Source organism: Natrix helvetica (assembly GCF_964273705.1).
Source record: "Natrix helvetica genome assembly, chromosome: 3".
In the NCBI taxonomy this organism is placed as follows: Eukaryota; Metazoa; Chordata; class Lepidosauria; order Squamata; family Natricidae; genus Natrix; species Natrix helvetica.
In genome coordinates, this window is record NC_138549.1 from 118054652 (window position 1) to 118068731 (window position 14080).

Genomic DNA, 14080 nt, shown 5'->3' on the forward strand with positions numbered 1-14080 from the left:
AATAAATACTATACAATTATCACATCAGCTTTATGGATATAGCCTGACAAGGAGTTGACCTTCCTCGTGTTCAGTCTTTTGACTTAGGAGATGGATACAGAAAGGGGAGTCATAAGGAGGTCTGTAACGTTGTGATATTCTTGGACCAAGGGCAGAGACAGTAAGCATTGTAACATTATATCTTGTAGCAACCAGCACACAGAGCAGATTCCCTAAGCAACAGAGTGAGGTTTCTTCTGCACACAAATACCACTGGGACCGCATTAACCTTATGAGCACTAAACACATGGTAGATTAATGCTTCAGCTGTTGGGTAATGTCCTGGTTAGCTGAAGCTTTACTTAGAATTCAAAAACACAGGAGAGATTTCTTTTCTCAAAAATCAAGCAGCTTGCACTGGATATACACCATGTATTGTTTAAGAGTTTGGATAAAAACTGATAATTTCAGCTTTGAGTATTTACGAAACAGCAGGAGCCGCAGTTGTTATAAGCTTCATAGATTTAGCAAACGCTTCTTCCTTCCAAAGTTGCTTTACGTTTTAACAAAGCAAGAGTATGTGAACTTGTTCCCTTGAAAGTACTGAGTAAATAACAACAAACGGAATCCTTATAATCAGAGTCCAACGAAATACTAAGAGAAGGACAGTGAAGTAGAGATCTATAATTGAAAACAGAGTAAGTTCAGGAAGCCACATAAGGCCATTCCCCTCCCTTCACATTTTACCCTGGAATAGCATGAAAGTGATATATACGTATTTAAGACACGGTATGGCTGGAACTAGTACAATACACTGAGATAAATCTGATTTTAGGAGGCCAACAATAGACACTGGTCAGACTCAAGGTATAGCTTCCTAACCCATTTACCCATTATCCCCAACAGACCATGCATAGCTTTTTTGCTATTGTCTTTGCAGTGATTTCCACTTACTCCTTGAAAAGCATTCTGGGTCACTTTCCTACCTTGCCTCACTGACCCAGCTTTATGATTTTCTCGGCAGCCAATTGCCACCAAGCAACGGGAACCATAGCAACAGAAGCATCATCTTCTCATTCAGGCAAAGTCCTAGACCTCTTCACTTTGGCACACAGGGTGCAGATAATTGGAAAGGAGGAAGAAAGATCGCCGAGCAATGCCCTGGCTCTGCAGCATTTGTGACTGTTACCATAAATAATCTAATAATCTAACAGCCTTTGAAAGGCTGTTCTAATCAAAATCTTATTTGGGCCTAATACAAATACCTTTCTCCATGCATTTTAGCCCACTATCCACAAACGCTTATATTATGTGTGTATGCCAAGCTGTCAGACACAGTATTCAACAATTAGTGCTATCTTCAAATACATCCCAAACCTTAATGGTAGGATAAGAAAAGTATTAAATAAGTAACTGATTTCAGAACAAATAACATAAATAAATGTATAACTCTTTCAACTGAATGAAGTAAATGGTAGGTTTCCCCCACCCAAACTGGCATTGGCATCAATGCTTTTCTTCTTTGGGTAAACTGTGAGGTACTCGTGTTTGCTGATATCCCTGATATAATTAGCAATACAATACAATACAATACAATACAATAATACAATACAATAGTAGAGTTGGAAGGGACCTTGGAGGTCTTCTAGTCCAACCCCCTGCCTAGGCAGGAAACCCTATACCGTTTCAGACAAATGGCTATTCAACATCTTCTTAAAGACTTCCAGTGTTGGGGCCTTCACAACTTCTGGAGGCAAGCTGTTCCACTGATTAATTGTTCTAACTGTCAGGAAATTTCTCCTCAGTTCTAAGTTGCTTCTCTCCTTGATTAGTTTCCACCCACTGCTTCTTGTTCTACCCTCAGGTGCCTTGGAGAATAGTTTGACTCCCTCTTCTTTGTGGCAACCCCTGAGATATTGGAACACTGCTATCATGTCTCCCCTAGTCCTTCTTTCTCTTAAGCTAGACATACCCAGTTCCTGCAACCATTCTTCATATGTTTTAGTCTCCAGTCCCCTAATCATCTTTGTTGCTCTTCTCTGCACTCTTTCTAGAGACTCCACATCTTTTTTACATCGTGGCGACCAGAACGGAATACTGCATTCAGTTCTGGTCGCCATGATGTAAAAAAGATGTGGAGACTCTAGAAAGAGTGCAGAGAAGCATGATTAAAAGAAAAAAAAAGAAGCATGATTAAAAGAAAAAAAAAGTCTTCAAAAATATTGGACTAAAAATCTAAATGGCTCTTTCCAATTCTATAATTCTATGAACTTTTCCTCATATTGAGGAATTTGGCATTAATATGGTTAAATACAAATCAGTATCAGCAAGTATGACATTATGTCAGTTAAAAATGCAAACCTCACAATGTAATGGACAAGAGGAATAATCTTGAGGAAAAGGAAGAAGTGCGCAACCAAGACAATGGTCAAATAAAATAAATCTAAGTCTGGGTCAGAAATGTAGTTTGAGAAAATGTCTCAGACATGTCCTTCGTTAGTTCTCATGAAGATAAAGCGAAGAGGAGGGCAGCGTTTTCAGACTTGCATGATTTATTTTATTATTATAACCTTATAATAAAAGTAGTATTAGCTTGTGTGTCTTCGGTCTCTAGGTTTGATCTATTTTGAAAGGCTGATATACATTTATGATAATAAAATTTGAGCTATGGTGACTGACCAGAAAAGGGGTCTTGATATTGTGATTATCAATTTGATAAAAATATAGAACGAATGGGCAACTGCTACCCAAAGGTTCATTTTATGTTAGACAGAATAAAAAATAGATTTGCAATATTATTAGTTTTCGATGCCATTGCCATAGTCTAAAAAAGAATACAGTAATAGCTGAAAAAAATTGAAGAGCAGGCAAAATTTTCTAGAGGTTAGATCAATTTTATTGTAATAAAAAGTTACAACTCGGAGGGCTTTTATGATTTTAAAAAATAAGAGAAGAAAGTCACTATATTTAGAATTATGTATAGCATGCATGTTTTTTAGAGGGCCTGTCAAATTTTTCAACTTTTGATTTCCAAACATTAGGTGTGCTCAAAAGTTGTGACATGTCTTGGGGTTTTTAAAGATGTTTTGGCTGCTTTGATATAATTTAGATGTGCTTGATAAATAACTACATAAATATCATAACTTTTTGATATTTTGTTTGTTTCATTTGCAGGAATCAATAAAGACATTCTTATCATATGATGGTAGAAAGCGAGTTCTTCCAATGATGCTGAAAGAAAGGATAGAGAAAAAGAAATTCTTCAATAAAAGGATGTTATTGAAAATGCCCTACTGCCCTGTCCTGAGCCACATCATCCTCTGTTAATATTGTTACAGAGGATTTCAAATAAACATTTTTATCCCATTGTATATAAACTGTATTTTTAAACAAAACCTTAGAACACTATAATCCAGTCATGGTCAGAAAAAAGTCCATTAGAAATTAGCAACCTATTTTAATTTTGGTGAAATAAACCAACTTTACATTCCTTCCTTTTGCTCTCAACAATCTTAATCTTTAGTCCCTTCATACAGTGTCCAACCATTTGATTTCTTGTCATTTTTCTTAGTCTCTTCCCGCAAAATCACTGACAACATTAACAAATTGTTGAGAATGTGGTGGCGCAGCAATTTCCACGACACCTAGACGAATCCGACTATCTAGACCCACGCCAGTCCGGCTTCCGACCCGGGCACAGCACTGAGACAGCCTTGGTCGCGTTGGTTGATGATCTCTGGAGGGCCAGAGATAGGGGTTGTTCCTCTATCCTGGTCCTATTAGACCTCTCGGCGGCTTTTGATACCATCGACCATGGTATCCTATTGCGCCGGTTGGAGGGGATGGGAGTCGGAGGCACCGTTTTGCGGTGGTTCGGCTCCTACCTCTCCGACCGGAAGCAATGTGTGTTGACAGGGGGGCAGAGGTCGTCCCTGAGGCCACTCACTTGTGGGGTGCCACAGGGGTCAGTCCTCTCGCCTCTCCTGTTCAACGCATATGTGAAGCCGCTGGGCGAGATCATCCGTGGTTTTGGGTTTGAGTACCATCTTTACGCTGATGATACTCAGCTGTATATTTCAACCCCAAACCACCCCAACGAGGCTGTCGAAGTGATGTCCCGGTGTTTGGAAGCCGTCGGGGTCTGGATGGGGGACAACAGACTCAAACTCAACCCCTCCAAGACTGAGTGGCTGTGGGTACCGGCGCCTCGGTTCAGCCAGCTGACCCCATCGCTGGCCATAGGGGGCGAACAGCTGTCCCCTGTGGAGCGGGCGCGCAATTTGGGCGTCCTCCTCGATGCCCGGCTGTCAATGGAGGACCATGTGGCAGCCGTGGCAAGGGGGGCGTTCCACCAGGTTCGCCTGGTGCGCCAATTGCGCCCCCTACTGGACCGGAGTGCCCTGCGCACGGTCACTCATGCGCTGGTGACGTCTCGCCTGGACTACTGCAATGCTCTCTACATGGGGCTTCCCTTGGGACGCATCCGGAGACTGCAGCTAGTTCAGAACGCAGCCGCGCGGGTTATTATGGGAAGTACTCGTTACTCCCACGTAACACCTCTCCTGCGCGAGCTGCACTGGCTACCTGTGGCCTTTCGGGTGCGTTTCAAGGTACTGATTACCATCTTTAAAGCGCTCCATGGCATAGGACCTAGGTATCTGCAGGATCGCATCCTACCACACACGTCCCTGCGACCTATCCGCTCACACAGAGAGGGGCTCCTCCTGGTGCCGTCTGCTAGGCAATGCCAGCGGGCGACACCTAGGAGTAGATCCTTCTCTGTGATGGGCCCAACCCTCTGGAATGACCTCCCCCCAGACATTCGAACTACCACCGACCTCCGTTCCTTCCGGCAAAAGTTAAAGACTCACCTATTTCAATCAGCTGGCCTGGCACTTTCTTAGTTTTACCTCCCGGGGATTTATTCATTTTAATTGGGTTTGGGGTTTTAATAAGCTTTTAATGTACTATATTTATTATTCTATATACAGTCTTGCAACCTCCTCCACCTACGTATTTAATTATTTAACTGTTTTATGTATGTATTTTATAACGCATTTTAGTGACTGTACACCGCCCCGAGTCCCTTTCGGGAGAAGGGGCGGTCTATAAATACGAATAATAAATAATAAATAAATAAATAAATTCCTGTTGTAAATCCAGTATAGAAAGGTTATCTAAGACACCTTTCTGGTCTACAATTTGTGTGTCCTTTTTAATTATCAAAACATCAGCCAGTGACAGACTCACAAGTAGATCAAACAGGAAACATGGTAAGATAAACGAATTCTATTTATTGTAAGACTACATTAACAGAACCTTGCATGTCTGAAAGAACAAATCTCCTGTTACATCATTTTACCTCTTGATAAATTAGGATAGTTCCTTTCAAAGTTTATTTCTCTGCCCAATAATTAGTTGCGGCCTCTTCCCCCTTTTATCTGATCATTTCCATCTTCCAAGATCATTCTCATATTCCATTATAGCCAGTTTCATTTCTCTATTCAATATTTCATTTTATTCCATATCTTTCGTTTAGCCTGTTAATTTTAAGTTCATATATGAATCAATTTCAGGCTTCTGCAGTAAAAACATGTTGCATCATATCATTTAGTCTATCAATAGTTGCAGAGATCTTTAAAACTAACTTCTGAATACATTATTCACAAATATCTCTCAGCGCATCCATTGTTAAAAGATTTTGCTCTTTTCTGCATTAGCAAATTGAGTTTAAGTGCTCTTCCCCTTTAACAATAATCTTTATTTCTTTCTGGTGCCCCTCTAACATTCACCTTCAAATCCCATTTTATCATGTTGTTTTTCTTCTGAATGCAAAAACATAGATTCCTACAAGAAGAATTCTTTTGTTCTGTTTCATATAAATATTAAATTCATCAGAATGTGTGGTGTGGTGGCCTAGAGGTGAAGACGCTTGCCTCCTACTCGGAAGGTTGAGAGTTCAATCATAGGCAGTGAAAGATGTTTCTCTCTCAGGACACAAAGAGAAAACATCTGCTGCAAATTCTACATAGGCATCAGGAAGGGCATCTGACCAGTAAGCACTCAACTCCATTCAGTTGCCCCAACACTACTCCGAGTAAAGAGTTTACAGGGTGGTTAAAAAAAAATTAAATCCATTTGGACCTTTAAAATTCCTTTATAACATTCTAAAACCACCCTTTTGTTATTAATTAAAAAAGAATAAAATCCTACTTAAAAACTTCTTTAATAATGAATTGAAGGAAACTCATCCAGTGAATACCAAGACACTTGTTATTCCAGAGGTACTCAATATTTAAAAAATAAAAAGTTTATTTCAAAGTGATCAAGAAATGAGGATCAGTCCAACCGTATCTTCTTAAAGGCTACATTATGCCTATCAGCTTTAATGGACTCTTCTATTCCCAATTCCTCAACTCACAAACAGATCACAAAAACATCAGTTCCTGCCATCTACTTATGAGGCACTACTGCCTGGAGTATGTGTGAGTAATTTCATGATCTCTCTTTTCACCAGAAAATTTCGGCAGCCCTGGCATCTGCCCATCAATTTTGGCCATGGTGTCATCCCTGCTTCTTCCAGGATGTCTTCAGTGTATCATGTCTTCACCAGAAGTCCTAAACCTTGTATTATAACCCATATTATTTTGATATTATTTTGTACTATTATATTATCATTACTATTACCATCTTTATTACATTTTATGCTTATTTATATTTACAAATTTTAGTGTATGTTTTTCTATATATGCTATACAATCTGGCTATAAATCTGCCTGTAATAAAGTTTTGATTTCAAAATTCCCTATTTATGGAATTTCCCTGGTCTTGATTGGCCATTTTTCATGCCAGGTCTTTTATCCAACATAGATCAAACATTCTTTGGAAGTATTAATTTTATAACAGTATTCTCCTCAAAGGCACTAAAACATCACTATAACTCACTTCTTTCATCTTATTTTTAAAATTCTATTAAAAAAATAATCACAAAGTACAGTTATTTTCAGGTAATTTTTTAAATGTTAGAATGTCAATATGTTTTTAAGTAGACTAGACTAGAACAACCATCTGAGACTGCACTAGAATTTCAGAGACAGCTCTTACCATGAGGCCAATCTATTTAATACAATCTTCATTGTGATTTAAGGGATAAAAGCCCCATTATCTAAAAACATTGAACATCTGGTAATACAAGAACCAAGAAAAAAAAACAGAACAAAAAAACCTTTATTAAATATAGTACCAAGAAAACAATTCACGTGCCACTAACAATGTGTTTCAGATATTTATGAATACAATGCACACCGAGCAGGACAAAGCAATAAAAAAGCAGTAGCTTCTTGGGCTAAAATTGTTCAGCATCCTTTCTCTTAAAGAGCTTAGTAGTGCTATGGGTTTCATTTTAAAAGAATTTTAGTATGTATTTATGCTAGAACTGTTGGCAGAAACTCTGCTTATATTTTGGTCCCAGTAGTTCCATTCCAAGAGTAGCTTCATATTAGGCCATAGCTCACAAGAAAATGGACACTGGACTTTAAAAAAAAGAATTATTGGCCTTCTTTAGTGCATTGGTTCAGGTGTGCAAGGCAGGAACCAGTACTTCAGAACCAGTAGGATGAAAAGTCTCCGAGAATATTTTTAAAAACCTTTGCATTAACAGTAAGCAATTACCATAACTATTGTGCATAGCTTCATATTTATCTGCAGTGAATATTTTAACCAAGGCAAACCCCGTTCAGGAGTTTTAAACCAATTCAAGCTAAAGAGATTAGTTGAGCCAAGAAGTGTCAGAAGATCTATGATTTGCTGCCAAGGCCATGTTGGAAAGCCTAACATTTACAAACTCAGATTTTTATTTGAAATGAAATAGTGTGATGTCCTGAACATTCTAAGAAACCTTAACCTTTCCCAAGTTCCACTGAAGCAAGGCACAAAATATGCCTCGATTGCTTACAATATATGGAAAAGTCCTTCCAGAGTATTTTGGCAACAATAAATTAATAGCAACATTGTTAAAGAGTCAAAGAAGAAGGTTCATTTATATTTTATTCCCCAGTATATTGTTCTGAAGGCAACTGTCTCAGCTGTCACATCCTCTAGTCCTGAAAGTCAGTACCTTAAATTAGAAGCGATGGAAACCAACCTTCTTTTTCTAGGGTAGTAGCATAAATGTCAATTCTTAGATTATCTAGCCTCAATTGAGAAATCCATACGTTGCTACATACATATGTATGTATGTAGCACATACATACATTCTTTCGTCACAAAAGAAACAGGAATGATAGAAAAGCTTCAAAAACAAAGTTTTAGAAAGAAGAACCGGAAAAGGAAGAACAAAAGAATCATCTTGAAGCAGAGATGTATGTTGTTTGGCTGGCCCGGCACCAAAGCCTACACCACCAGAACATTTTCAGCTAAAATATTAAGAGGACAAAAAATGTGCATTTTCTACTTAGTGCTGAATTTAGTTGGGATTTCCCAAACTTTCAGTTCAATTTAGTTCTACAATGTCAGTTATATGGAAAAGAAAGTGAATATAAAGGATGAAAATTTATCCAAGTGCTTAGAATATTCCATAGGCTGCAACAAGCAGAAGATATTGATAATACAAGGCTTTAATTGCTACAAGAATCTGTATACATATTCTCATCTACAGGCTCAAGAGAAGATAATCCCAAATCATTTCTGCAGAGTTGCTGATCTAAAACACATACTTGGAATTTAAAGTACTGAAAGAAAAAGCAATTCAATTTTTAAACTTTTTTAGACTTCCACCAAGCATGGCAAAATGTCCCTTCATGTTGCTCACATTTCTAACACACACACATTAAATGTTTTTATACACTGAAATTGCAACTATGATGTCATAAATCCTATCACTGTTGGGTGATCCTTCCCAGAAATTTTCCCTAACAAGTACAAGTCAGTAAATCTATTGGATAACTTCTTTCCCCTAAATCTGATGTATGTCCAATATGCAATGTTGCCCTCTCAGTCAGAAGACAATTATAATTCAAAGAATAATAAATGAACCAAAAGATTATTTACCAACAGCAAATACAGACATTGTTAAAATAAAGGTGTGTCTTTTTAGTTGCACTTCTTCCATCCTATTACTTGAACTTAAATATGTAATAACAGTGAAAACAAAAATGAGAAGCTAGTTCAAAATCTAGTTAGCCCTATTCTATCCTGTCAAGGCAAAAATGTGTGTTGTCCTCAACTAACTTAATTCCTCACACTGCAACGTTTTCTATAAAGCTACAAGCCCTAGATTTACATTGAAACAAAATTACAATACCCACAAAGAACAGAAGAAAGGAAGCCTCCTAAGGCACCTGAAAGTGTTCTTCCAGAGCATCATTTTCTGCATACAGCAAGGAAGACTCAAGCTGAAAACAGACACATGGCAGGTTCAGCAGGATTTGCTACAAAGACTTGTATCTTGACCCCAATTCCCTAATGCTCCAGGCAGTATAAACTAGGCACTGAATTCAGCCCAGTACTACATAGTTCCCTGCAGAAAAGGCTCACATTTTTCCACAGTTGGTTACCCAACTGTTGCCCTTATAGTGCAAGCTGTGTTTCACAGGAAAGCTTCATACTAGGCAATGCCAGACAGTAATGCACCCCCTCCCTTTGAGACAGAAGGGGTGTGTGTGGGAGGAGCCAAATGATCTTTGAGAGATTGCTGTGGCCACTTCCAGCTAGGGCAGCAGCTATTTTGCAACACCCCATGGCTGTAACTTCTACATATCCACTTCCCCCACCACTTACAGGGCTAATCACCCCCTGGAGTGTCCTGACCTTTCCTGATGTCAACATTTGTTGTATTGTCAATACACACAAAAGAACTGCCTAGGCCTTCTCTCCAGGGGAAATGATGAAGCAGCACTACCCAGGAGGAGATCAGGCAACAGAAGCCGGTTCTGCCTACCACATAATCTTGCAGAATGCCGGAATCTTTAATTTATATGTCCTGGGCAAATGGCAGAATGTAGTAAGAGAGTTTCAAGGTTCAAATTAGGCATCTGCTATCTGATCATATACCTATCAAAATCAAAAGGGAATCAAAGTAGGTGCTTCTAAACACAGTTTGTAACTTGCTGAAAGGGCAATACTTGGGTATTGCTTGAAAACAAAATGAATAAAAGAATCCAACTAGTGAACTCCTAAGGCCTGAACAACACAATAAACCAATTTAGGGTATCGTACAACAGGGAGCAGCTACTTTAATGCCACTGGGAATACAATGAATATTAAAGGCAGATAGATTAAAGTTGCTTGAAGTAAATCTGCCTAAATAGTTCAGGTAGAATGCAGAATATTTTTCAAGATAATAAAGATATGAAATGGGTTTTCTTTAAATGAAAGTCCAATTTCCATCTGCATTTAATCTTAGAATAAGTGTTCAGTGTGCATCCTGAACTTTTTTTAAAAAGAAAAATGTACTTCAACTTTGCAAATTGTACATTAGTTTGTCCTAAATATGGGGAAAGGATGTTCCTCGAGCCCTCAGAAATGTATTAAAGCATTCCATCTCTACTTCCATTCAGACATTAATAGTCATTAATTATTCTATATTTATGACAGTCATAAAGCCTAAGAATTTGTTTTATAATTTAAAGTCTGGGATTCTCATTTTAATTCTATAACCATTCAATGCCCTGTTTTTATTAGTCCCCATTCCTATCCTTTTCTACTTGGAGCAGAATCACAGAATAGGTATCAGCCTGCTTACATTTGTAAACACAGAATTTAATTGCTGACAAATAGGCATATCCATATGCATTTCAGGTTCTTTGGTAGACAGAGAATTGTAAAAAATAACCTTCTTCAATCTGATACCTTCTAGTTATAGTTATATAGTTATATATAGTTATAGTTATGCAGAACTATATCATTCCTGTCATTCTCTAGGTAAGTTGAGGAAAACTAATTAAAGCAACATATCTTTGGTAAGTTTCATCTATTATCTCTTCATATACTGTATTGTTTCATTAGTTATGATGGGCCTTCAATATATCCTACTATCAATTCTATAATACTTATTTCCCACTTTCTTCTTAATACCCATTTTATAATCTAGTCATCACAGCATATTGTATATAGGCATCTACTTTCACCCGGATGCTATAAAAAACTAGTTGTGGTATAATAATTAGTTATGATTAGAATGGGTTCCTCGATTAATTTTACTTCAGTCATGAATTCAGTTGGCAATTTTAAATAAGCCATTCTAGGGAATGTCTCCCTTATAGGATTATTTTTCTGAACATTTGGAAAATCAATAAACTATTAATTACAATTATGCTTTTATATTAGATTTGTTTCAAGAAAAGCATCACAGAGAAATATAGATAAGATCATATTAGAGATGGCAGTCACTTCAGATTAATCTATTTCACAGTGATGCTGTATACAGGTAGTCCTCGACTTACAACCACAATTGAGCCCAACATTTCTGTTGTTGGGACCGTTAGTTAAATTAATTTTGCCCCATTTTGCATTTATTAAATTAGTAACAGGGCTCTTAAGTGAATCTGGCTTCCCCATTGATTTTGCTTGTCAAAAGATTGCAAAAGGGGATCACATGACCCCAGGACACTGTAACCATGGTAAATATGAACTAGTTGCCCAGGATCCAAATTGTGATTACATGACCACGGGGATGCTGCAATGGTTGTGTGAAAAATGGTCATGTCACTTTTTTCAGTAACACTAACTTTGAGTATTTACTAAATGAACTGTTGTAAGTCAAAGACTACCTGTAGTTTTTACTGAATCAGGATCATGAAACTGCCTTCAGAAAGATCAAATAGCGCAGAATTGTCTACATTTTTGCCATCTATTGATGAGTAACCAGATTTCTGAAGTGAAGCCATGCTCTCTTTGGTCTAACAGTGACTGGTAGTAATTGTACAGAGCAAAAATAGGAACTTTAAGAGAGATAACATCAGAATATAGATAAATGTAATGTTTGGCTCTTTTATCAAATCTTTCCATTCTCTTGAAGAAATCATGCTGCAATGCTTCCTTTATTATTTCAGTTACCACAACTAGCTACATGTGTTTCACATATAAAAATAAGAAACTGCAGTTTTAAGGCCAATATTTTTTTGCATATGACTTTCATAGCATAACCTCAATAAATTCAATTATTAATAGAGTTAATGTAAACAAAACACAGTGAATGATAAATACAGAAAAAAGCATCCATAAGAACTTTTTCAGATGTCTGTATCAGTTACCGCCTGGAACCAGAGTGAAAGACACACCCATGTTCAAGTTGATGTCACCAAATCAGCATCACACTTCACTATTAGTGAAATGACTGCTATGAATTAGAAAAAAAAATGCATGTGACAGATACAGGTAAAACCATACAAGAAGGCTAAAGCAGCAACAAAAGAACCATGTTGAATTTCTCTCCCAGAAAAATTCACCTCCCAGATTTCTAGATTTTTCTAAATACCTGTGTTTTCTACTACCAGAGGAATTGTATATCTGAAACTCTTGAAGAACAAAGAGTTTGCTAGCCTATGCTGGGCTCAAAGGACTGGACAGGATGTATTCTAGGAATATAGACAGGACAAAGCATCACTTCTCTAAGGCGACAGCAGCAACAGGGTTTCCTTTCCCTGTCAGATTCATCCTAAAATTACTTACTGGGAAGTGATAAGCAGGAAGGATTGAAAATTTTAACAACAGCAACAACAACAAAAAATCCAAGGCAACCGCTCATTCAAAGTGGAACAGCCCAGTGGATTTTAGGGATCACACTACTGTCAAGAAAATGCAGAAGAGGACCATGCCAGGTTCAAGTTATCCTGAAGAAGATGAAGATGGAGCGGCTGGCCTGCTGACTAGGGGAAGGGCATGTCTACAGCAACTGGAGAAAAACACGCTTGGGGAAGAAAGCCCAGAGGGGAGAATCCGAAACTCTCCTCCACTCCACCCGAGGGGGCACAGCACCCCCAAACCGGACCCGGCAGGTGGGATCAGCCCCCCCCCTCCCGCTTTCCCTGCCGCCCCCCCCCCCCCAACCTGGCAGCGCTGCTCTCACCTTCTCCACGTTGTCCACGTTGAATTCCAGATTTTGCTGGAGGTGGAAAGCCGGGTCGCCTCGGCGCGCCATGGTGCCTCCCTCCCTCCCTCCCCAAGCCCGGAGCCTTCGTCCTCTTCCTCGCCCTGGGCTCTCAGCTAGAGCGGGGCAGCGGCATCGCGAGGAAGAGGATGGCGGGAGGCGGAGGCAGGAAAAGGGAGCCTATGCAGGGCCGGCGGTCGGTACTCTTTCAAAGGGGCGGGCGACCCTTCGCCTGTCTCCGCAGAGGGGTTGGGAGCATGGCTCAGCCGGGAGTTTAGCCGATTCCTCCCCAATGAATCCCGGGTGTAGGGTGGGGGGCGCCTATCGGCTTGTCTGCAATCGGAGGAGGGGCGAGCCCTGTGCGTCCCCGGCGGGGCCAAGGGAGTGAATGGGCAGGTTTTTATACCTGCCTCTCCTCCTTTAGGAGAAAGGGAGGAGAACTCCCCCTCCACCAGGTGGATGAAACGACCCGCCTTCGCCCTGACGGAGAGGACGAATCAAAGGGAAAGCGCTAACAATCCCTAATTTTCTCGAGGGAGGGAAGGAATCCTTCGGTCCGCCTGCCCTTCTGTCTTTAATGGCGGAGGGAGTACCGGTCCATCCGACAGCGGAAAGATAGGCGTCTTGCCTGCCTGCCTGCCTGCCTCCTCCGCCTCCTCCTGGCTCGCCGACCCCTCCACTCTGCAGTTGGCGGGTCGGTCTCCCTGCCCGAGGCGGTAACCACCGCCGCCACCTCCTCTGTCACGCAGCCCGACTAGTTGTTGACTGACAGTTGGGCCGGGCGATCCAAACGGAGAAGGAGAATGGGGTCCTGGCGCGCTACAGGGTGGTCCATCTCAAACGCCGTCTGCCGGGTAGCTAGTTAATCGCCCTTTCATTCAGGCAGCAAGGACACCCTTGCCTGTCTGCGGAGGACCAGCCTCCTTGCGTTGAATCATGGGGATCGTAGTTCTAAGTCTGATCGGCGAGATAACGAATAGGGCAATAATTGATGGGAGTTGTAGTTTCAGGCAG

The 14080-nt window shown here is 39.9% G+C and overlaps 1 protein-coding gene across 2 annotated transcripts in view; it reads right to left on the minus strand.

The window, feature by feature from the left end:
* Positions 1-13869, minus strand: part of IPO13 (importin 13) — a 58176-nt gene extending 44307 nt beyond the window's left edge. For both annotated transcript variants that reach the window (XM_081946660.1, XM_081946659.1), the window contains exon 1: positions 13046-13869. In XM_081946660.1, coding sequence (XP_081802786.1) covers positions 13046-13117 — 72 coding nt within the window. In that variant the 5' untranslated portion in view covers positions 13118-13869. The remainder of the gene's footprint in view (positions 1-13045) is intronic.
* Positions 13870-14080: the final 211 nt, after the last annotated feature.